At 40.8% G+C, this 23,992-nt stretch overlaps 1 protein-coding gene across 2 annotated transcripts; it reads right to left on the minus strand.

The window, feature by feature from the left end:
• Window positions 1-894: 894 nt before the first annotated feature.
• Window positions 895-21,802, minus strand: CCDC126 (coiled-coil domain containing 126). Of its 2 annotated transcripts, none has more exons than XM_005154154.3 (4): window positions 21,737-21,802; window positions 12,159-12,297; window positions 4,827-5,231; window positions 895-2,455 (listed from the first exon to the last, which is right to left on the minus strand). In XM_005154154.3, exons 3-4 carry the CDS (start codon window positions 5,062-5,064, stop codon window positions 2,274-2,276), a joined length of 420 nt encoding a protein of 139 aa, XP_005154211.1. In that variant the 5' UTR covers window positions 5,065-5,231; window positions 12,159-12,297; window positions 21,737-21,802; the 3' UTR covers window positions 895-2,273. The 2 variants fall into 2 exon arrangements, with proteins under 2 accessions (XP_005154211.1, XP_030909400.1); XM_031053540.2 differs by having other exon boundaries at window positions 12,159-12,292; window positions 21,737-21,775.
• Between the last annotated feature and the right edge of the window lie 2,190 nt (window positions 21,803-23,992).

Genomic DNA, 23,992 nt, shown 5'->3' on the forward strand with positions numbered 1-23,992 from the left:
TGAACGGGACTTTGAGCAACCTGCTCTAGAGTGGAAGGTGTCCCTGCCCATGGCAGTGGGTTGGAGCTGGATGAGCTTAAAGGTCCCTTCCAACCTAAACGTTTCTATGACTCAGTGAACCATATTCATTAATGGTATTTACAGGTAGTTCACAGTTCTCCCTATATATTTGTCAAATACAAGCTAATTCTAATGAGTCATTGTACTGCTGAAACCTGAGAGAAGCAACTATTTGCTAATGGCACCATGAATTACTATGTACATTGCTACACATAAGCTAGTATAGCAGCCTCCAAACCTCCTGAATAGAACCTCTGTGTGCACACAGGGACAAATACTCACCTTGCAACTTTTGTTATGCTTAATAATCCTTAATAACTAGGATTTCACATACCCTTACAAGAAAAGTCACACACAGAGAACTACTCATATTACTGTTTACAGCGCAAAGGGACACTATGCATTAAGGTTTTGGGTGGTACCTATCAAGTACCCAGGGAATGAAAAGCACAGATAGATAAGATATAAAAACCTGTCTTCACATTGTCAGTAGAGACTTGCAGATTCAGAAGTTAAGCACCAGTCTTCTTCAATTTTCAGAAGTGAATCTTTACCATTAACAATCTAAATTTTTCATTCATTTCTCCCCTCACCTCTAACCTGAGGAAAGTCCCAGAGCCTGAGGATCTCAAGAACAAAAGAATTCAGTGATTGAACAGGAATAATAAAGAATACCAGAAAGACTGCTACTACTAAACTTGAGGGACATAAGATTTTTCCAGTCCAGAAACACCTAAACCACATGTAACAAGAGTGACAAGGCTTTGTCCAAAAAACAACAACAAAAAACCAAACAGGAGCTTTTACAAGTACAATTAAAAATTTATTCTTCTCTTTCTGCATTTAAGTGAGTACACGTTTACACACAATGTAACAGGGCAAAAAAAATAATCACCTGGATTCACTAAGGTTGTAAGTATATTTTCCTTTATAACAGTCCAGAGCGTCAGCAGGGAAATGAAGAAAAACCCAAACCAAAAACTTCACTTCAGATGGTATACCTGAAGCATCTCCGTTTTTACCCACCCCCAAAAACCCCACTCAGAGCACACTTTCAGCAGAAATCCCTGAACATACCCTCCCTCCCCCAAGAAAACAATCAGTACATATTAAAAAACAGGCTCAGTGGCACTTTCTCTTGAGTATCACTTCAGTAACATTTCGAAGTACAGTGCAAATGCACTTTGCTGTAAGGCTAGCATAGACATAAGGCAAACATAACCTTAGCTCTCAAGTGCTCCACGCTAAGATACCCTTAGTACATGTAGTGTACTAAGTATAGAGATGCCTTGCTTCCTTTCATTGCTTTTACTCCCAGTGAAAAAGCAATTTAGGGAGATGGTGTGCTATACTCATCATGAATTGCAAGGTACTAAAAGGTTCAAGAGAAACAGCAGTGAATAAAAATAAACAGTATTCACATATCCAAAACTCATTTCCATCACTTAAATAATTTTATCTGCAATTACAAAATACATACACTTAAATATCTTTGTAAGAAATTACCATCTAAAGTGTCACAGATTATGGTTTGCTTTTGATATTCTAACTGCCCTAACTCTGGCATAAAGATATACCTAGACAGTGTTACTACCTAGGGTGCTTTCCTATTATAATTAATTTTCTTAAATATACAGTAAATTCTCTCTAGCTATTCTGACAAATAGTGCAAATAAAGACATTCTTTGGGTCACAATTTTTATATATAACTGCCAATGCTATCCTCAACTTAATATTGTTTTAGTAAATGAGTAACAAAATATTGTAAGTATACACATTTTCTAACATCTGTTTAGCAATGTCTTCCTCAGTTACCTCAGCTTAATGCAGATCACAAAACATGAATAAGCTACAATACTGCTCACCTATCCAAAAGATATGTTCTATTTATACTTAAATAAATATATTTAGAAACCTACCTTTAAGTTCCCCATTGCTTTCCATTTATTGTTATTATCCAATGGCATACTACATCAAATCGTGATATCAAAATATCTTTAAAGACAACAATCACTTTGGAAGTATTGCTCAAAGGCGATGACATAATGCTTTGAGAACCTATGCACATAAATTAGACGTATATAGAGCCAGCACATTGTATAATAGTTTATGCTTCTTTTAGAGTCAACTACTGCATTGCCCTAGTCAGAGATAAAATGCTTATCTTAAAGATTACCCATCATAGATGTAGCAACACAAAGTGGCCCTGTGTGCTATCTAATGTTGCTTGCCGGTTTTGCACGTCTATTTGAAGTTACTGGCATCTGATTGCTAGTTCCATTAGTGGTATTTGTTGCCGAGCCATTCACAACGATGTAATCAACTTTGTTTTCCAATTTCACAAGGCGTTGCAAGATGTCCTCCAGAAGAACAGCAATTGTTCTTTTAAGATCAGCTGAAGATAATGGAAAAAAACAACCAAATTAGATGCTGTTATTTGCTCTGTGTGAAAAAGAACTGTTATTTCAACACACATCTTAAGACTTGCTATCCTTCCCACTTTTGGGAAAGAGTGCAGATTAGTATACAAGTATAGAATTAAAGAGCTGCTGGATTTTCCTTATTTTAAACAAGGAAGATACCACCATAATAGTGAACTGTGAAGGAAGACAGAGTGCAAGAACAAAACCGCTAGTTGGAATACTGGACTAGTAACTTTTCAAAGACAATATTTCAAAGTTAATTTGACAACAGCACTAGATACTCAGCTACATCACCTTTTGGCCTTGGACAGCAACAGAATATACTTACTTTCCAACATAAAAAAGATAGCTCTAAATAATAGCTCTGTATCACAGAAAAACAGCTACAAGAAAGTATCTTACAAATTTTTACATAAGCTATAAAGAAGGAAAGTAAAAACATCCATATATTTAGACCTATATTGACTGAAAAAATAAGAGAAAGGACAGTAAAAAGAATTTCCATGTTCTGGAACACAAAACCAGTAACAGACCTTTCAACAAAAGCTAATTATGCTGTTGTCAATGTTATCTTCTCTCAGACTCGGAAAAAATGAACAAACTTGCCAGGTTTTACAAGGTGTTAAGATTGCTCCAGAACACACACAGACACACTCTTTCCCTCTGATTTAGTTCACTGGTTCTTAACTAACCAGAAATTGGAGAGTAAAAATTCAGGTATGAAGAAAAAAAGGTATTAACCCAGATAAAATTAAAATACTAGTAGTAAAATAAAAGAAAGTCTCAGATCAGTTTCTCTCTCTAAAACTAACTAGTTCTGGTTTAGCAATGTTACCTTAGGGGCTGGAAAGTGAGTTACAATTTGAACCAGAGCAGGGTCTGCAGTGAGTGACACAGTAGGCCATGTAGTCTGCAGTACCATAGTGAGGAAAGGAACTGCCTATTCAAGTTGCAAATCTGATGTTCAGCATGTAGATCAAGAGTTGACTTCATTGTTTTTATTAAACTTCAGACAAAACCTCAGAAGGCAAACCTCATTTGGAAATACACTGCAAGACTTATGCAGCAGTAGAAAGCTGCAGTACACAAGGGTTTTTAAAAGAAATTACACAGAAAAGTAATTACATGGTAAAGGCAGGAAATCCTTGAAGACAAAAAAAGAGGGGGGAAGGAAAAGGGGGAGGAAAGGAAAAAGAAGTGTCTGTCTGGCAAAAATGTTAACTTGATAAATTATTTCAGACTAGGACATTTTAATACTGCTGTCCTCGTCTTCAGTTGCTTCCTGCTCATCTTGTCATCAGACTCGCCTCCCTGTTCCTGAGCAGCAGCCAAAAGCGTTCAGATCTACTTTTGCTCTTTGCATTCCTATCAGAGTGCCTTTTAAGGGCATCCTACAACTGGTACAGCCCACTCCTTCAAGGATTCCTTAAAAAGGGGATCAAACTACATTAACATAATCTTTACATATATACTTTTTAAAGCATATTTCTTTTTAAACTTCATCCTTCCCTTATTTTCAGATACATTTCTTAAATTTGACAGAACAGATAGTTTCTTCAGACCTAATAGCTAAGAGACTAACTAGAACTCACTGCAGCCTTCCCTCAAAAGAAGCTATGAGGGACCAGAGAGTTCTAATTAAGGCATTTTTATAGCTTTGCTGAGAAGATCTCAAAACTATAGTCCCAAAGCTATCTTTTCTGTATTTCAGAAAGCAGTGAATAGTGGCCACATACTCATCAAGTTAACACATAAATCAGAGAGAAATGATGCAGCAACTATCAAAGCCATAGAGACAAGGGACCTTACCTCTAATGGCTACTTCTAAAGCAAGAAGAGATTCTCCTAAACTAATAATTGCCTTGCAGTCTCAGGACTGCAAACTTAACCAGTATGTTGGTTTCTGCTGCTTTTTTACTACTTGAAGAGAATAAAATCACAGAAATAAAAGCAGAAAGTTAGCAGTGAGGCATAAAAAGAATCTGGAATGTTGAAGTGACTTAATCTAAAACTGTCCCTTTCACAAGCATGTGCTTACTCCTCAGTAGCTTAAGATTCAGAAAAAGCACAATGCTTCTGTTAATCCTGTAAGTAACAGTTGCCATATACCTGAAGATATCTAAAACATTCCTGGAAAACAGAAATCTCATGTCTCAAACTTGATTTTGTATCACATCTTAATCTTCACTTTCAGTGAATAAACTAAAATCAACTTCATTAATACAGAGAGGTTTTCCTCTTACATAGCAGTATATATTACTTTTAAAAAGTAGAAAACTATAACTTTACAGTTTGCAGAGAAAAGGGGTATTTGAATAAGTAATGTTTGGTTTTTTCTCTTACCATATCCAGCCATAGAGGCTCCACCACCACCATTCATTAAGTTTTTATTTTCTTCTGCCAGTGCTTTGACATATCTTTTGCTTAGATCTAAAATCTGTCCACGCAACTCAGCACTGCTTTGGCGTCTTGGATACTGAAAAGTGTAGCGTAGCAACATCAAACCCCAGATGATGCCAAAAACTAGTAAAAACATGCTCAGTTTCTGGGACATATTTTTTCTTGAAAATGCTAGAAACATTTCTGATGAAGGTCACAGGCGTGTCTTAATTTCCAGATAAATAATTGAACGTGGCTCTGTCAAATTATATTACATTATAAACAAAAATAAGATTCTATGAAGTGAAAAAAATCTTCTGGCTCAATCATCTTGAATACATCTTCTCATGTTGTAGTTGGTCTGGACTCCTGAAATTTGTAAAAGATGACCTGGTTATTCAAAACTGCTACAGTTGTGGAGTTCAAGGACAAATACCAGTTTCCAGTGTTACTGCAGTCTAGTAAACAGTTGTGAATTTGTACTGGCTTAGAGATACAGTCATCTTCCCATCTCACCTGTTATTTACAAGTTTTCCTCTGATTTTACCAAATTTTATTCCCCAAACCCCACACTTTTACGCTTCTAAGAATCACCTGAAGTACTTTAAATACCATAATTTGAACTGACATTAAACCCAAATGCACTTCACACTAAATGCAGTATCTAGAAAAGACTTGTAAGGGACTTACACAGAACACTTTGATAAATGTTATATAATTTGCATACACACACAAAAAAAAGATCTTGTGAAATTCTTTACTTGATACTTATTTCTCACTTAGAAGCATAGGCCAAATATAAACAGGTAAAATGCAGAACAAAGTTTCTTGGTTCATTAGTTAGTTCAAAATTGGGCACCATCTGTGGAGACAGTGTTCTCACAGGAGAATAGATATTTGGTACATGAGCTCTGAATAACTCTGAAAGATACAGCAAGGCCCTGAGAGGCCCGAGGAAGCCTAAGCAAGCAAGATAAGAAGAAGCTGGAATTCACTGAGTTATGAGAACTGTGTACTGTTGGCAAGTGTTCGAGGTCAAGTTCTCACACCTGTGCTTAACCAATTATATGTTAGTCACTAAGGGTCTTCAGGACAAGTATCCAATCATGATATGCCAAATTGCTGTAGGTGTGTGTAAGCAATAGTGTATAAGGAGTTAACGCTTTGCAATAAATGGCTTTTTGTCTGATCACACTGATCTCTGACTGAGTCCATTCCACGGCAAATGGCGCCCGCACAGGGACCCTCTACAAGGTCATACTGAAACGGAAGAGAGTGTGAATCGCGGTGCCGCGGGCAGGAAAGAAAAAAATTGGCTGGAATCGATTTGGCTGGACCAAGATCGGGAAGCAGAAGCCTCGGAGGTGAAATCCTCGGATCGTAGCCTTGTGAGCCCGGAAGACACTGCGCAGTGCAAATAAGGTAAGCAGCCGGACAGTTGGAAGGGAGCTTAAGGATGGGAAACCAGTTAAGTAAAGAAGATGAAGCAATGCTTAAGCTCTTCCAACATCTCCTCTCTGAGAGAGGAAGAAAGTATGATGCTGAAACTCTGAAGAGGCTTTTACTCTGGTGTAAAGAGAAAAAGCTAATTGTGGGGGTCGGTGAAGCTTTTAATATTGAGACTTGGGAGAAAGTTGGGGCATGTTTGTGGGATGATATTTCCCAAGGGTCAAAGGAGGCAAGGCCCCTTGCCACACTGTGGCGACTGTTAAAAGAGACATTAACTGCTATGAAAGCTGAGAAGCAAGTAGCCATGTCTGCCTTTGCGGTGTTTTCAGACTCGCCTGAGCAACAGCCGGCTGCTACTGGCGGGCCAGTAGCAGCCAGAGTGTTGGTTTCGGGCAAGGCAGCATCAGCTCAAAAGCCCGTGCGTCACAAGGTACGGATGTTTGAGGACCCAGTGCCCCCCTCCTACCCCGCAATATGCAACAAAGGGGCTTGGGAGAGGGAGGGTGCACGACCACGATCACCTATGGTTAATCCTTTTCGTGATGCTACTGCCCCAGAGGCAGACCTTAATATCTCTCTCCCGGCCTCCCACCCCCCACCCCCTACGGAAGGGGACAGAGAACCTTTTGAGGAGGATAATAAAACTCCCAATTTAAAAAAAAACCCTTCGCCTTTGACACCAGCACTCGCATCGCTCCCACCGGAGCTGCAAAATAGCCAGGAATGGCATCGCTGGTCAAAGCTGTTAGATCAAAAGCTACAAGATTTACGAGACCGCCTGGAGGAGCTGGGGCCTAAGGAAAGGGAGCGAGCTCCCGAGCAATTGACAGAAGTTAACCCTTGTGAGGTGCCGCTACTGCCAACTCCAACACTCTCTCAGCAAGCTGCTCCCAGTGCCCTGAGATGGCGTGGTCTTATTCAAGATGCGATTATAGATGGCACTATTTTACCGATTGATGTCCCCTCTGCATTTCCAGTTATTGTGAATGCCCAAGGGCAACCTCTCTGGACTCCTATGGATTGGAAGGCTATGAAAGAACTAAAAGGAGCAATTGCTCAATATGGGTTGTCTTCCTCATATACTCAACAGATGCTAACTGCCTTATTTTCTAGTATGGTGTTGACTCCTAGTGATTGTTCTCGAATAGCTACAATTTTGTTAACCCCCTCCCAGATCTTACACTTTAAGAGTGGGTTTGAAGAGTTAGCTGCAAGAGCTGCTGATGACAACTTAGCTCGCAATCCCACTGACCCTTTATATGGTATCACATCTGACATGCTACTAGGGAGGGGACAATTTCATCCTGATGCAGTACAGGCTCATATGAGGGTTGAGGTTTTACAGCAAGCGCAGCAATTGGCATTAGCTGCCTTAAAAGCTGTGCCGGAGGCAGGAAAACCTAATCCCTCTTATACATCGGTAAAGCAGGGAGCTACTGAGCCTTACATGCAATTTATCGATAAATTAACAGAAGCTATTGAAAAGAATATTGATTTGGCACCTAATGCTAAAGAGTCTGTGCTTATGTCCTTAGCTATGGAAAATGCTAACCCAATTTGTAAGTGTATTTTACAGGCTTTGCCAAAATCTGCTGGATTACAAGAAATGATGGATGCATGTTCTAAGGTGGGCACAACAGAGGAAAAGGCGGAATATATGGCAAATGCCTTTGCCACTGCTGTCAAACCTCTTCTACAACAAGGTCAGGTTGATCGAGGGGGCATGAAGGGTGTAAGATGTTATAATTGTGGATGGCTGGGACATGTTAAAAAACAATGCACTGTAAAGAAATGCCGCCCCCCCCAGGGCAGCGGTTCAAGCGTTTGTGCTAGATGCAACAAACATGCTTTTTATACCAGCAAGCCTGTTTCAGGTATAACTGTGTTTACAGATGCTAGCAAAATCAATCACATAGCTGCATATGTTTGGCAAGCGAAAGATGGTTGGAAGGAGCAGAAAATACTGGGCCAATCCACAGATTCACTACAAACTCTGGAACTAAGTGCCGTCATTGCGGTGTTTCAACGATGGCCTGATACACCACTTAACATCGTCTGTGACTCCTTGTATGTTGTAGGAATTGTTCAGCATCTAGAAAGGGCAATTTTACAAGAGGTTACTAACCGCAGATTGTGGACTCTGTTGAAAACTCTGTTACATCTTGTAAATAGTCGTAAATGTAAATATTTTGTTATGCATATTCGCAGCCACTCAGGCCTTTCCGGAAGCCTTTGCGACGGGAATGATAAGGCAGATAAATTAGTTGCTCCGGCATGGGCAGAGCCACCAGTAGATATTTTTCAACAAGCCCGGACATCTCATGCCTTCTTCCACCAATCGGCAAAAATGTTGGTTCGACAGTTCGGCTTGTCCTTGACAGATGCCCGAGGTATTGTACAGTCTTGTCCCGACTGTCAGGGCCAAGCAGTGGGCATAGGCCTTGGAGTTAATCCTCAAGGCCTTCAACCTCTTCAGCTTTGGCAGATGGATGTGACCCATGTGACTTCTTTTGGAAAATTGAAGTATGTCCATGTTACGATTGACACCTTTTCTCACTTTGTGTGGGCCACTCCCCTGGCTGGCGAAACAGCACGCCATGTAATTGTGCATCTACGTGGCTGCTTTGCAGCTATGGGAGTACCTTTACAGCTCAAAACAGGCAATGCACCTAGCTATTCCTCTTCAGCAGTTTCTAAATTTTTGAGCAATTGGGGTGTTTCTCATATTACTGGCATTCCTCATTCTCCTACAGGACAAGCTATCATTGAACGAACACATCAAACTCTGAAACAGTTATTGGAAAAACAAAAAAAGGGGGAAGAAGGGCTTACGCCGGTAGCAAGAATACAGAAAGCTGTATATGTTATGAATTTCTTGCGACTAACAGGAGACTTTAACGACCCTCCTGCTGTAATACACAGCCAGGCTTTAGGCTCAGATTATATGAATAAGACTCAGGGTATCCTGGTCCAATACAAGGACATGGAAACTGGCATCTGGAAGGGTCCTGTGGAAGTAAAATTAACTGGTCGAGGATATATGTGTGTAATTACAGACTTCGGCCTGCGGTGGGTGCCAGCTCGGTGGGTGAAGCCCTGGAAAGAACCAGCAGCACCAAAGGAAAACTGGGATACCCCCTTGTCAGAAACTGAATGAACTCTGAACTTTACTGTGAGAGTGACAGAGCACTGGAACAGGTTGCGCAGGGGGGTTGTGGAGTCTTCTACGTTGGAGATATTCAAGGCCCGCCTGGACAAGTTCCTGTGTGATGTACTCTAGGTTTTCCTGCTCTTGCAGGGGGGTTGGACTAGATGATCTTTCGAGATCCAACCCTTGGGATTCTGTGATTCTGTAATTTATCCAATACATGGGTCTTGTGAACCATGGGTCTCTCGTGAGTGTTTAAAATATAAACAACAATTACGGGTTAGGTTACCCTTTTGCACAAAGTCAGTCTGTGATACTCATGAACCAGAAGTTAGTAAATGTAAGTATATCCATGTTTCCAGCAACCTTTGGAGACCTCTATAGATATGGCTGGCCACTTCTTCCGACATAGGCTGGCCACCTGTGTCAGAATGAGTGTGCATTTCAGTCAATATAAAAGCCCAAGCCTCATGTGATGTGAGGGAGGCAGAGCCTCTGCAGGGATGCCTGCTAAGGTTTAGCCTGCCACCTCGCACTGCAATGATGCTTTCCGGAGCTGGTTTCCTGATAGTCTTCACAAGGTCCTTGTGCCATGCAACATGTAGTTGGGAGCAATGATTGTCTGGATTTTGTGTTTCAAATATTGTAGTTTGGTGAAGTGTGCTTGTGGGATCCCAAGCATGTGTGTATGTGTGTGATGAGGGCAGATGGTGTTCTGTATATCTTTTGTTATCGGGTTCATGTAGAAGTTTTAATGAGTAGCAGTTTAACATTTCGGGCAAGAAAGGGTTAATGCAAAAGTGCGGTTGTAGCTGTGTAAAGCAGGGTAAGCAACTTTGAGAAAAAAAAAAGGGGGGTGTGTGTAATGATGGAGCAAACTCCTTGCCTGTTAACATTGTGCAGTTTACTTCTGCAGCTGCTTCACATTCCGTTTGCATCAGAATGCTTCTGCCTTAAGTAATCACTTTAACCTGTCTACTTCTCAAGAACTGATAACCCGGAGGAAGGGGTATATTTCTGTCCTCCTACCTAGAGGTCCACAGCAGCTGCCTGCAAAGTTTGTCAAGCCTTGCCATGAGCTGGACAGATGAGTGGAAGAACTCGATGCATCAGCTACAGGAGCTGACCATGAAAACCCCAAGCAGAATGAGATAGAGAGAAATGAATGATTGCAAAACATCACATGGGGACAACTGAAAAGTAACACCTTGAATATGCGTGCCTGTAAAGTAGCTATTATTAGAGGTTGTGATTTTGTGTATAAAACCACCTGTATTTACTAGCCAGTTGCTAATAAGAAACTATACCTTGTATTGTATGGATTTGTCACTTGTAAAAGAGATGTTAGAGCATGCAAATTTGCAGTAGCTGCTAGAAAATGCTAAGGCAAAAGCTAGAAAGATTCTAATATGATGGTAGTGTTATAAAGCAAGTAATGGAACAAATTAAGAGGGTGGGAGAACTCCACTGGTAAGAAGTTTCTTTGGTTAGTCCCTTGCTGCCATTAGCATCTTCAACATGCTGCTGTACTCTGTGATAGTTACTCTGCTAATGTAAATCTGTGTGTGCTTTGCTGTAGTAGTGACTTGTTACTGGGTTAAGCAGGTGAAACTCAGCATTGACAACAAGGTTCAAGGACTGAGATTGACCAGATGCCTGCTACCACAGTCAAGGGCAAGACTGGGTTGGCCTCTGTGTCTGCCACCAAGAAGAACCTTTAGCTCCGCTGTTGGCTGCAACCCAGCAGGCGTAGAGCGGTGGAGACACATGCCATGCCAGACCTTGATGTGAGGGATGGCCTCTGCTGTTATCAGAGAGCCATCCAGGAGAAAAAGGGCAGGCCCAGCTGTGTACAGCTATCAACAGGACCATACTGGCTGCCAGCGAAAAGTACAAAGCCCCAGAACTCAACAACGTAAAGAAACGGCAATGACAGAAATCTTTGTAATACCTGTTCTATTATGTGTGACCATGGGTAACGGACAAGTACACTGGACACATATGTTAAATCCCAAATATTCCAACCTGTTACATGGTGTGTAGGATTCACTGGTATGCCACATGTTATAAAGGTTCAAGTGACTTCAAATCAGACCAGTCTTACTGAAATAATGCTGCCTAGAGTAGTGGGTTGTTATGTTACACAAGTCAAGCAGTGATGGAGCAGACACACCAAATTGTAAAAAACTTTTAGTAAAACTAAAAAGGGGGAGATGTAGAGACAGTGTTCTCACAAGAGAATGAGCTCTGAATAACTCTGAAAGATACAGCAAGGCCGTGGGAGGCCTGAGGAAGCTTAAGCAAGTAAGATAAGAAGAAGCTGGAATTTACTGAGTTATGAGAACTGTGGACTGTTGGCAAGCGTTCGAGGTCAAGTTCTCACACCTGTGCTTAACCAATTATATGTTAGTCACTAAGGGTCTTCAGGACAAGTACCCAATCATGATATGCCAAATTGCTGTAGGTATGTGTAAGCAATAGTATATAAGGAGTTAATGCTTTGCAATAAATGGCTTTTTGTCTGATCATATTGATCTCTGACTGAGTCCATTCACAGCAACCATCCTTTTCTGGTTTTGTACAGCATTAAGATTCTTTCAGATTTTGTATCTTGCTAATAAATGAAGAAATAAAACCAAAGTTCACTGACACATCACACCCATTTTTAGCACTTTACTACCACTTTAAAAATGTCTTACCATAGCAGCCAATTCTGATCCCTTAACAGATTAAGGCTTCAGGAGAAAAATAGATGGTAGAAAAGCTTCAGCAGTTAAACAGCAAATGTCCAAGACAGTTTGAAGCAATATGAGCCAGACATCTTCAGGGAGCTCTGCACTGGGGGAGGAAAAAAAAAAAAATACAAATTAAAGTGCAGGACTAAACAAACCTTCATTTTCATGTGGAGTGGCCAAAGTTTAGGGCTTCAAATCACATGCTTTTAAACCAGAAATTCTTATCTTAACTTGAAGGGAAGAAAATAGAATCTATTTCCATGTTATTATAAATGCATACAATTAAATGCCCAATATCCAATTTCAACATACTTAAAAAATGGTAAGAATCTCACAAAAACATGTTCCTGTTCTCGTGTTACCAGGCAGTGATGGCAGATGTTCCAGATTCATCATAAATGATACATATGTATATATATGCTTATATACATTCTGTCACTCATTTTTCTCCCCCAGATGACTCTGATCTCTTCCATCTCTTTACATGTGCCTACCTCATATTTCTCAGTTTCAGCCACCTCTGAAACTTCTCCAGTTATTCAATACTTTTGACAGGGAATTTTCTTCCTCACATACTGCCTGACATGAGTGCTTTTCAGACAGAAATTACACATTTAACAGTGTTCCCCACCAGACTTTCTATAGTGGTACTTCAGTGTCTGGTTTTATTGGACTACTGAGACAGAATTTTTTATCCTGCTAAGCACTCATTTAAACCTAACTCTGCCTCCATGGCATTTTTCATTGCCTCTGCTGACCAGTACAACTGGCCTAACGCCGACACACCATAGTTTGTTGCAAACACAAGTGTCATTCCAGCAGGGTTCCAAGCTGTGCTTGTCACCCTTCACCTTCACTCCTCAGATAATGCTCTCAATAGGCAGGCTCAAATGGCTGATTCAAGTAGCAAATTTTCAAAGTGCTCTACAATCAACATGCATTAAATTATTCTGAATATTATCAGCCCAAGGTAGGGGCAATATTAGCACCTGGATGCCAAAGCTGCTGTAAAATAAGTTATTGTGTGTAAAATGCCCTATAGTAACTGCCAATACATAAAATCTTACTGTTGCTACTGCAAGTGGCAATCACAAGTAATTTAATGAGGAACAGCTTACTTCACCTTAATGGTGAGATATGACCGCACACACTGACAGATAGCCAACATGCAATAATCTGAAATCCCGCTGTAAATTCAGTATGGTATACTTTGGTCGAAAACTGTGCTTATCCCCCAAAAAAATACTTAAGACATAAATTTGTCTTAAGTACATAAGAGAAAAAACAATAAAAGCTTATCTTCTACAGTATCAGCATGATTATTTGGAATTGTGTGGTTAAAGATTTCCTGAAACAGATCCTCCCTAAACATGAGCTAACCAAAACTTCTTTTCCCTAGCTCTTTGCTAAATCCATGGCTCTGCACTCAGACTTTAAAGCATAAACTGTACCTACATCATTATGCACCAAACACAGTTCCCGAATAGTATGAAATATGATGGAACACATTTACATATAAGGTCCAGGGGTAGGGTATTCACATCATGGCTCAGAAGACCAAACAGTATCTCTCTAGGAGAGACCACAAGTTTCAACCCTTATTCCCAAGTCTACATTCTGCATTATTAAAAAAAAAAAAAACAAACAACGGATACATTTGCAGAATTTAAATCAAATTCAGCTCTCCACAGATCTCCAGCCATATCTTCTCCTAAAGCATTCAGACAATCTCACTACAGAGCTTTGGAATGGAAGTAACTCAGCATCACACGGTAAGACCACAAGCCAGGACAAGAAGCCAAGCCAAAAGGAACAGACTGCATAAACTCCAGCCAAGGAGCAGCAGGAATTGCAGACTGAGTCTCTGCCACGTATATTTGATTCACAATGCACATGCTGACTACTGAAAGTAACGGAAATCAAGGATTTAACCTGCTGAGCAAATGGCATAACATCCAAATACTGACACAGGGCAAAGGAACTGGAAGTAAGGTGTACCAAAATGAAGGGAACTATTTGTACTTGTCACTTTTCCGATGCATTTTCAGAGGCCATTCCCCCTAGCTGAATTTTAGTGTAGTTTTAAAGTTCTGCAGATTGAGCACTAAAGCATGCCCTTCTAGTGACCCATAACACACTTCTTGCAAGAGCCTTCCAAGATTACACAGTGTGGAGCAGCAATAAAAATAAAAGCAAGCCTATACCCATGTGTTCTGCAAGTAGGAAAACAGGGTATTGGAGCAGCAGGTGTACATATTAGGAAGAAAATAGCACAATAAGTAAGATGGATAGACTGGAATATTCTTTTGCCTCTTGTTGCCCTGAAGGGTCAGCGCTTCTCTACATGAACAATATAGTTTAAACAAAACTTGTCCTCAGAATGGACCTTTGATTTTTGTATTTCAGAGGTAATATCCCATGAGATAAGAGCATACAGGTGAAAAGGGAACTACAAGTCTTGTGATCTTTCCACCCCCTCATTCTCCATATTTCTGTTACCCAACACTCCCTAAGCAAGGAAAAAGGAAGCTGAGACTTCCTTCTTCACACCAATTTATCCTGGGTGAGAACCCAACCTCATCACTCTCTGCAGAGACCAACCGGAAAAAAGGGCACAACAGAGCTACACCTTGTTGGAATTCCTACCATCTATAATCATAAAGACTGAGACAAAAGGAAGTCGACCAAGAAGATGAAGGAGTAGAACCGTAACAAAATTTGAAAATCTGAGAAATGAAAAAACAAGAACAAAACCAAAGAAGACTGAAAACAACAAACAAAAACCAGCCAACTAAAACAAACAGAACAAACACATACCAAATGACACTGCTGACCTGACTACGCAGGCAAAAGGTCAATCCAAAAAATCCATAAAGAGGAGAATATCTTCCAGATAATCCTTTCAATAGGCAGCCTGAAGTGACTGACTCAAGTGGCAATTTCTCAAAGTTCTTTAAAATCAACATGCATATGTATTATTCTGAAAATCTACAATTTGGAACTACAAGCAATTCCTGAACAAAGTATCTGAGAGTAGGTCTGCCTTTCACAGACATAAAGTTTGGTTTTCTTCACTGTTGCCACTGCTGGTTGTCTAAAAAACGTATTGCCAAAGCTTGCCAATGTGGATTTAACATTGTCCAGCAGTACCACAACAAACACTGACGTACAGCTGGCAATGAAACCAATGAACTAAGGCACTCAGCAACTCCAAAATAAAGTCTTGTCTCTATCCTCAGAGCTGCATTCCAACATCAGTCATGTATAAATTATATTACTGAGTGCCTGAAACAAAAAGAACAAGGGCCAAAGAAAAAGCAACAGAAAATCCATTCTATGTTCTGTAATAAAGCAAAGTTCTAGTATCTCTGATGCTACTTTACTGAACAGCAGCAGATTTCAGTTTGAACTGATTCTTCACCATGGAAACCAATCCATACTAACAAAACATCATAGCTGAAATTTGTTGGAGTCTTCCTCAGTTTCTCCTTTACTTATTCCCAGCAAAACCCAGAGATTATATTCAAGTACAACACAAAAAATCCAAGTCTGTAAGGCAAAGGAATGCCTCATATGTCCTCAGAAACATCTCAGGGTATCATGAAAACTAGGCATACCCAAATCCTTAAAAGGTTACAACGCACCTTACAGCACCATCAGTTTTGCTAGTCAGCTTATGAAAGACCAGTACATGTTTACCAGCATTTTTCTACAGCTATATGAGACATTTCTATTAAATTAATTACAGCAAACATCTGTCAATACAGTGAGATTGCTGTATTAATATACAATAAGCTATGTTGTAAAGAGGCCCAATGATACCTCACTGCAATAGCCTACCAAGGTTTCAGAAAAACAAAATTCACATGGAATTACAGATACCACAAAATATTCTCACTGTTCAACCAGCTCTATTCTATGAGTTTCCTTTATTGCATCTATTTAGGGTGAGGTCTTCCCCCAGCCCATTTACCTCTGTGACCTCCAAAATCTTTTATTTTGCAACATAAAACTTTGAGCATCACAGTCATTCAGCTGCCAGACATTGTGCTGACCATTCTGAGTGCAGACAGGCTAGTTCTGTGTTATTTGGAAACCTGTCAGCGCAGTTGCTGTGCAGCAATGAAAATGGGAATTCTGAAGAATGACTGATGCACACAAAAAAAAAGCACAGAACATAAGTTACTAACCAATTAATCTTAGAAGACAGGGGCAATGAAATAAGCATGCAGAAGCTCAGGAGCTACATGCTGAGACTTTTTGGAATGCCAAAAATGATGTTTGCAGTCTTAGATGGCTATTGATTTGGCAGTAGGAGAAAAATCTGCATGAGGTGCAGCTGACAAAGAAGTTAAGTATGTCCTGTTTCGGAAAACCACAAGTCCTGGCAATACACAGAAGCTTCAGTTCCCCGTTCCTATAACACATAACACAAATTCCCTCTAACAAATCATCTTACCCACATAATGTATTATCTAAAACTGATGCCCAAGGAAGAATCACCTTCCTCATATTTTTAAAAGTACATGAGTTCTTAAAAAGATGCCATTTTCCTGTACTGGCACATCTGTACTGGTGACTTACAGACCCTTTGGTTCCCAGGTTCATTAATCAGGTTCAGACAACTGCACAGCACCATGAAAGCCCAGAATATTCTACTTGGAAGCAAACAATTAACAGAAACACGTGACCCCAAAGACGTGAGCCCATGTTTGAGCTGTCTTGATGACATCAGCTCTCAGCATGTGAAGCATTCCTATTATTGTTACTGCAAAACTTGGTCAACAGAAAAATGTCACCAGCAGGGAGGTAAAGAGATGGATACCCTACTGACAAAACCTCACCAATGCCTGACACACCAAATCCCATCAAAATGTTGTACCCACGTGTTGATGAGACTTGAGGGTCTTTGGAGACTGCATCATAGACTAAGCAATAGAAGACAGAATTTATATTAATAGCTGCTAGGCTCAAGTAAAAAAAAAAAAAACAGCCCTATACAATACACTGCCATCTTCAGAACAGGTAACAAGGCATATTTCTGGGAATAAAAAAAGGCTGCCTTATCAAAATGACAGCTGCAGGACTGCAGATTTTAACAGTTCTGTACCACTTTTGGAATGCACTGACAAGGGAGTCTGCCTAGTGCTCGGTGTCTTCCAGGACATCTATCTTTATACCTTCTCCCACAGCATATGTTCCTTCACTCCCTGACTGCATGCCCCAGTCTTGAATCACCAGGAAATGCTAAAAGAAAAAAAAAAAAACAAACCCTTGCCTTATTGCTACCCATATTTCGAGGAATAACTTTAATAGATATTCCAAGTGATATCATAGAAAGACAAGAGGTTTAAGGCAATAGCAAAACTGGGTAACTACCAAGAAAACCTTTTCTTTTAATGCTGCAACAAAGCGAAGAAAACTTCCTTGTGTGCTACCGCCAGTCTCCTCCCTAGTCTCTCAATGAGGTGCTGATGAGCTGCTGGGACAACCTCAAACATATCTTAAATAAGGAAGTTTTACTTCCTACGGGCTTCTAAGAACAGCACACAACCAATTTGTTTTGTAGCTGGACTTTGAGTTGAAAGGAAAACCATACTGCTTTAGACTTGAAAACCCACACATCAAGTCTACAGTGGCTCTGGTATAAAATTATCTGAGTGCCCACACACTAAATTACCTTTTGTGCTGACTTGTTTCTAATTGGAAGGCATGTACTCCTATTTGCATTGGTTTTATTTTATACTTTCTGCGAACAACTGGTGGGGGGTTTTTTTGCATGTCTAAGGAGTCTGTTCAAGTACTTTTTGGTACCTTAAAGTATCCTAGCTTTTTTTCCAGCACCTCTCTCCTTTATTTTGCTTACTACTCTCAGTGAATGCTTTTAAAACAAATCAACTATTTAAGAACAGAAATTCTTTGTTCCTTGCCTATGGGCAGTCAGCCAAGATTCAAGATTTTGAGAGGGGAAGTGACTTGGCAAGGGTTGTGAAGAAAATTAAAGAAAGCAGATATCAATGGGGACAGTATGTTATACTTGCTGAACTCCCCCTCCTCCCACTGGATCCATCTGGGTCTCAAAATGTTTCTACATCTCTGTATCAGCTTCTTTTAAAAAATAAATAAATAGAAATCTCAGCTTCATTCCATCTCGGACACTTCATTACTTCTTTATGCTTTATCGCTGCTGTTCAGGTCACAGCAGTAGAACCCTTGCTCAGAAGAGCCACATGACAGAGCATGTGGTACCTTCTTAAGCTCCTATTTCCTGATAAGACTGCCACAATTTTTTTCACAGCAGTTGAACATTAGGCTATGATAAGTACTCCCTTTCAAAGCCTTAACTGGTACCTCTACTCCCTGAAATTTCACAGCTGTGTTTGCATCACTCTTTCCAAAACCCCTGGCACCCCAAAACTTCCTTCTGAGATGATAACGTCCAGCTAACTGTAGTTAGTTTTAGAGAGCCATACCTGCAATTATGAATGTAGGCTACTGAGAAGAGAGATTTTTACTGAACATTTTAAAGAGAATTAAGAGGAAGGGGGTGTCACTAAAGCAAACTGAAATGGGAGGGAAGAGGCGAGTCAACTAACAAAGTGACAGCTGCAGTGGTGGAGACTTTGCTACTGCAGAGCTGGTCATATATGTACACATGGTGCAACACCTACACAAACACAATTCCCATAGTATAGTAACAAAAAAAAGAGAGAGGAAGAATTTAACTTGTCTTTTATTTCAAGAAACCTGCAGAATTCAGCTGAGTATGGATGCATGCAAGGTTTGTTTCAGTGGTAAAACTACAATACAGACCTGGCCTCAGAGTCACACTCTTTCCCAGGAGCCTGATCCATTTGAAGATTTTAGTAGACTTACACTGGGCAAAGCATTAAAGACAGACAGGTTCTTTTATTCTACATCTTTTATTATTTCTAGATTGATTTGTCAGTTTATCTTAGCATAGTGAGGCCACAGCAGTGTGCACTGCAAAATATTTCATTGTTAAAATTAAGTAAAAGATACACAGAAATTTAATTGGACTATTTATAGAATGGTAGCCTCTTACTTCTTCAATATTATGGAAGAGACCAATTTCAGTGGAATAAGTTTTAAGTCCTCTTTTCTTGGTTCTGTTTCCCACAAGCAAAGCAGCCATTAAGTTCTAAGCGACCCAAAATTAATCCTTTAAATTACATAGGGAAATGGCTATATAAATTCTTCATAAAGTTGACAATCACAAATTTAGGAGACCATTAATAATGCTTATATGAGGAAAACCAGCTCATGTAATGGTACAAGTTTTCAATCACAGGTGAAAAAGCTCATCAAATAAAAAAAAACATATAAAGTACATTTTAGCAGTAAACTTGTACTAGCACAAACCACATCCATTTGAATGACTGAGCCCCACAGATTTTTGACAGCTACTGAAAACAATATAATGGCTATTTCTGACACTTACTAGTCTTCAGATATACTGACAATTCAAGCTGACAGCATGCATTTATCCTACTTACAGCGTGGGCAAGATGCAAGAACTAGTGCTTTTAACTGCTCTTGGAAAACGTGCAAGTGATCACGAACTCCAGGAGAAACATCTTACTTTTAGCAGTTAAATGACATCCAATCCCCAAGCCAAATCAGAAGCTTGTGAAGCTAGTACCAGTGTCTCTTTCAAGAAGCTAAAAGCCAAAAGAAATCTCTAAAAGCAGAGGCTACAAAAGCTTTAAAAAAATAAAATAAAAAACGTGGCTTTATTTCCAGCTGTAAAAGCTTTAGGAAAAAGGCCTTTAGGAAAAAGACCAAAGGATTTCCAGCCTAATTGCTTAAACCTCTGGAGTGCTCAAGTACCTGAAATAAATTATTAAACAATTATATATTGTAACACATAAAATGACAAAAAGAGGCCAGAATAATTTAGTCTTTATACACAGGGGTACCTCCATCAGTCACGGAAACAAAGGCAGCAATAAATTTCCACATTTGACCTAAAACTGAAATCACTCCACTTCGGACACTTGAACTTAGAATGTATCATCATCTTTTTCACATTGTCTCCATTCTTTGACATTCTCACAAGAGCAAAACAGTAATTCAAACCATTTGGTCCAAAATAAACATTACAGTTAGAACGACTTGCATGCTTAGCTATTATGTTCAACACGTTCATATTCTGGAGGTCTTGTTAAAATAAAGCCATAATTCCTACAAAGCTCACCTTTCACAGTGAAAAACTGCCCACCCCTCTCCAAATTCACTGAGTGGGCAAAATAACAAAACCCCAACACAACAAGACCCTAGTTAACGTATGTAAAGTGCACTAAGGGAACTCCCCATAATGTCATAGCACAGAACAAAAAATTCTCCCGCTTTGCTTTAGGGCATACAGACACAAAAATTACACCCTATTCTAGGTGGCAGCATTTTTTAGATGACAAAACACATCAAAGAGAATTCACAGGATGCTACCATGTTAGATTAGGAAATTAAAGATAAGAAAGTTTATTAATAATGAATTATTAATGAAGATGCAGGAATAAGGCAGACTGAATAATACATTATAAATATTTACAGAAATAAACTTAATGGAAAATTAAAAGCATAGTTAAAATATCAGGTATTACAGTTCTATTATATTGTAAGAAGAAAACATCCCACACTCCTGCTGTCATGAAGCTGCATATATTGTACTCTCTTAAAATTAGGTATTTCACCCGTTATTTTTTAATGCAGACTTCTTAGTGCCAGATTAGTTAACCTAACATGACTAAGGATCCCACCTTTGCTTGAATAGAAATTAGAAAAGAATTTTCTTCTGTCCAAGTTCTATCACATCACTGTAAACATGCTTTTGAAAGTTATGTCCTGACAGTACAAGGCAGACATCAATCCTGCAGAGTCACTGCAGTCACAGTTTATGACAGATGAGGAAGGAAACCACAAAACCCTTATTTCCTTCACTGCTTCCTCAGCACCCAAGGACACTGCACCACAGCCCTGGCTCACGGCCGTCCAGCGGAGCGCACCGTCCCCGCGCACCTGTGAGAGGGGAACACAGCCACCGATAGCCCGAGCCGGGGGGAGCCCGACCTGCCCTGCCGGCAGCACGACCCGCAGCGGACCCACGAAGGGAGGGAAGGAAGGAGGAGAGAAAGCTGACGGCTGCACAAAGGCCAACGGGGGAAGCAGAAGCACAACCAAAGCCAGGAGGTACACAAACCTGTGCCGAAGCAGCGGACGAGCCTCAGAAGGAAAGCAAAGCGGGACGCTCAAGCAGGTGAAAACCTGGGCTTACCCGGCAGCTGCTGCCAGGCTGCGGCCGCTCTGCTCCCCACCCAGACCAGCAGGGGCCACCCAGATCCCCACACGGACTGATGGGCCTCCACCACCCTCACGCCACCCGACTAAGCTGAAGGCCCTTCCTTCCTCAGGCAGGGGCACAGCTCTCTCGCACCCCACTCGTATCAGCCACTCAGCACGGCACCTCAGGAAGAACAGGACCGCCCCTGAACGAGCACCCCACCGTAACAGCCCCACGCTACCTTAACTCCACTGCCGGCCCGCAACCCTCTACCAGACGCCCCGGCTCAGCTCCGCTCCGCCCGCCCCACAACGCACCACCTCAGGCCCCGCCCAACCCGGTCAAGGGGTTGCCGCACTCTGTGGGGCGCATGCGCGGCTTGGTGCCTGCCCCCTTCCCGCCTTTACCGCCGCTGGGGAGGAAGTGTGAGGTTGTCTCCCGCTGGTTCGGGGCGAGGCTGTTGTTCGGTTTGGTGTAGGGCTTTCGTGTGCAACAGAGCGGCAGGGAGAGCCGCAGCACGCTGTGCGGGGACCGGGAGGGCCATACATAACTGTAGGGATAGTCCTTCCTAGAAGCATTCATCCCCTGGGCAGCGGGAAAGCTGTCCGCTCCCTTTTGATGCCCGTGAGTAGTTCGCTTGCGGGTGTTTAAACCAGGGAAGGCATCGCGTTCTGCCCTCTAACGGTGTAAGTGAACGTTGGCAGTGGCCTCAGAAACAGCTCTGTCTCTCCTCAGGTCCGGTGCAGGAACAGTTTGCCCTCATCATATTCTGGTTCTTGTAGCCCGCAGCTACACAAGCTAGGCTGTTGGCGGCTGGGGCAGTAGGTGAGCTCCCACCCCTATAGTGTAAATAATACTCATTGTGGGTGTAGGACTGTGCCTGCAAGTTACCTCAAGCTCTTCCTGCAAGGTGGGATTTAAAGGAGGCTTAACCAGTTTAAAGATGCCAGTTAACTAAGGTGTTCAGGAGTATGTTGTTCATTCTAGTTCAACCCCTTCGGGGTTGTCTCTACCTAGACAAACTAAGGTACCTGTTACTAGTTAGGTGCTGCAGGTGGGTGTCAAGGGAAAGGCTCTGCTTGCAACACCGCACCCTGTGTAAAATAAACAGTTACAGCAAGTGTTGTCCTGGCAACTAGCTCCTCAGCTTCCCAACAGTATCTCCACACCTGCACCGTACTGCAGCTTTTCCTGCTTCCCTCCTTTCCAGCATGCATCAGTCTGCCTGGGTCCTCTCTGGTCATCAACCTTTCTTTTTGGCATGGATTAGATGCGGGAAAAATCAGTATTTAAATCCATTGCTCTAATAGAAAAAAAGATATTGATGGATCTGTGGGGTTAGTGGCCTAGCCCTAAGTAGATAGACAACACTATTGGCAGGTGTTATTATGTCAGCTGATGAATCAGTCGCATATAAAACTTTTCTAATGTCAACTACCTCACAGTACCTTATTTCAGAGTCCCGTGAAACATATTTTGGAAAAGTTGGTGTTTGGTTGTTTGGGTTTTTTTCATGTTTATCTGGAAAATATTAGTATTCACCTAAGAGTTAATTTAAATTTGACAAAATTAGGCAAGTGTAGAACCGGATAGAAAAAATACTCAGAAGAAGCTGCATTAAGGAAATTATGTATTTATTTGATTATGTAATCCATCCCATGGGCAAAAGTCTGTTGTTAAGTTATACAATGTTGAATGATAGGCAAAATACCAAACAAACAACCCAACCTGAAATACTTGGTAAGCTTTTGAGTGAACAGATTGACTGTATGTTGTGCAGCACCAATAAAATTGTTGCTAGAAGTATTTTCAAAAGTGGAATCACCTCATCAGTTTCTGTGGGTATTTCCTCACAAAGATTACCTCTTGACAAGATCAAAACCAGGTAGTCTGAAATGGACTTCCCAGAACAAACGCACTACAGCTATTTACTGCCATAGTACTGCTGTACTATTTTCTCAGTGATTAATCCTTTATTTTCACAGACGTGCAGTGAGCAGCTGTAATGTCTTTGCAAATGTGATTTACATTGTGTTTAGAGCTTACTGGGGAGAGAAAGGGAAATCTGTCAGTGGTGTAATAACAGGAAGATTTGCTTGTGGAGGTCACAAAATCATATTGAGAAATCTGTCTCCCTTATAAATGTATCCTCTGTTGACAGGAATTCTCAGCTGTTAATAACATACCTAATTCCTATTGCCTGAAGGCCTCATGTATTTGGTCATCTTTCATGAACATGCATTTCACAATATTACATGGTAGGCTTTCTCTTATCCAAGATGTGTGGTAAAAACTGTATCAAAAATAATATCCAGCACCCTGTTTCTCCTCAGTGACATATGACTATCATACCTTAACAGTGTTTGCATGTTCCTCATATTTGTGTGCAAGAATCAGCATAATTTCCCAAAGGACAGATAAAATCCCAGGATTTTGGGGGTAAAACCTTGCTGTACTGCTGTGTTCTATATTAGCCTTTTTAATCCAAAACCACAAA

The sequence above is a fragment of the Melopsittacus undulatus genome, chromosome 1 (assembly GCF_012275295.1).
Source record: "Melopsittacus undulatus isolate bMelUnd1 chromosome 1, bMelUnd1.mat.Z, whole genome shotgun sequence".
Taxonomy (NCBI): Eukaryota; Metazoa; Chordata; class Aves; order Psittaciformes; family Psittaculidae; genus Melopsittacus; species Melopsittacus undulatus.

What these genes read in the sequence shown, in the direction of transcription:
- CCDC126 (XM_005154154.3), bottom strand. Translation starts at nt 5,064, where the DNA reads ATGTTTCTAGCATTTTCAAGAAAAAATATGTCCCAGAAACTGAGCATG. An exon ending in AGCCTCTATGGCTGGATATG is followed by an intron (nt 2,456 to 4,826) that starts GTAAGAGAAAAA and finishes CATTATCTTCAG; the next exon opens with CTGATCTTAAAAGAACAATT.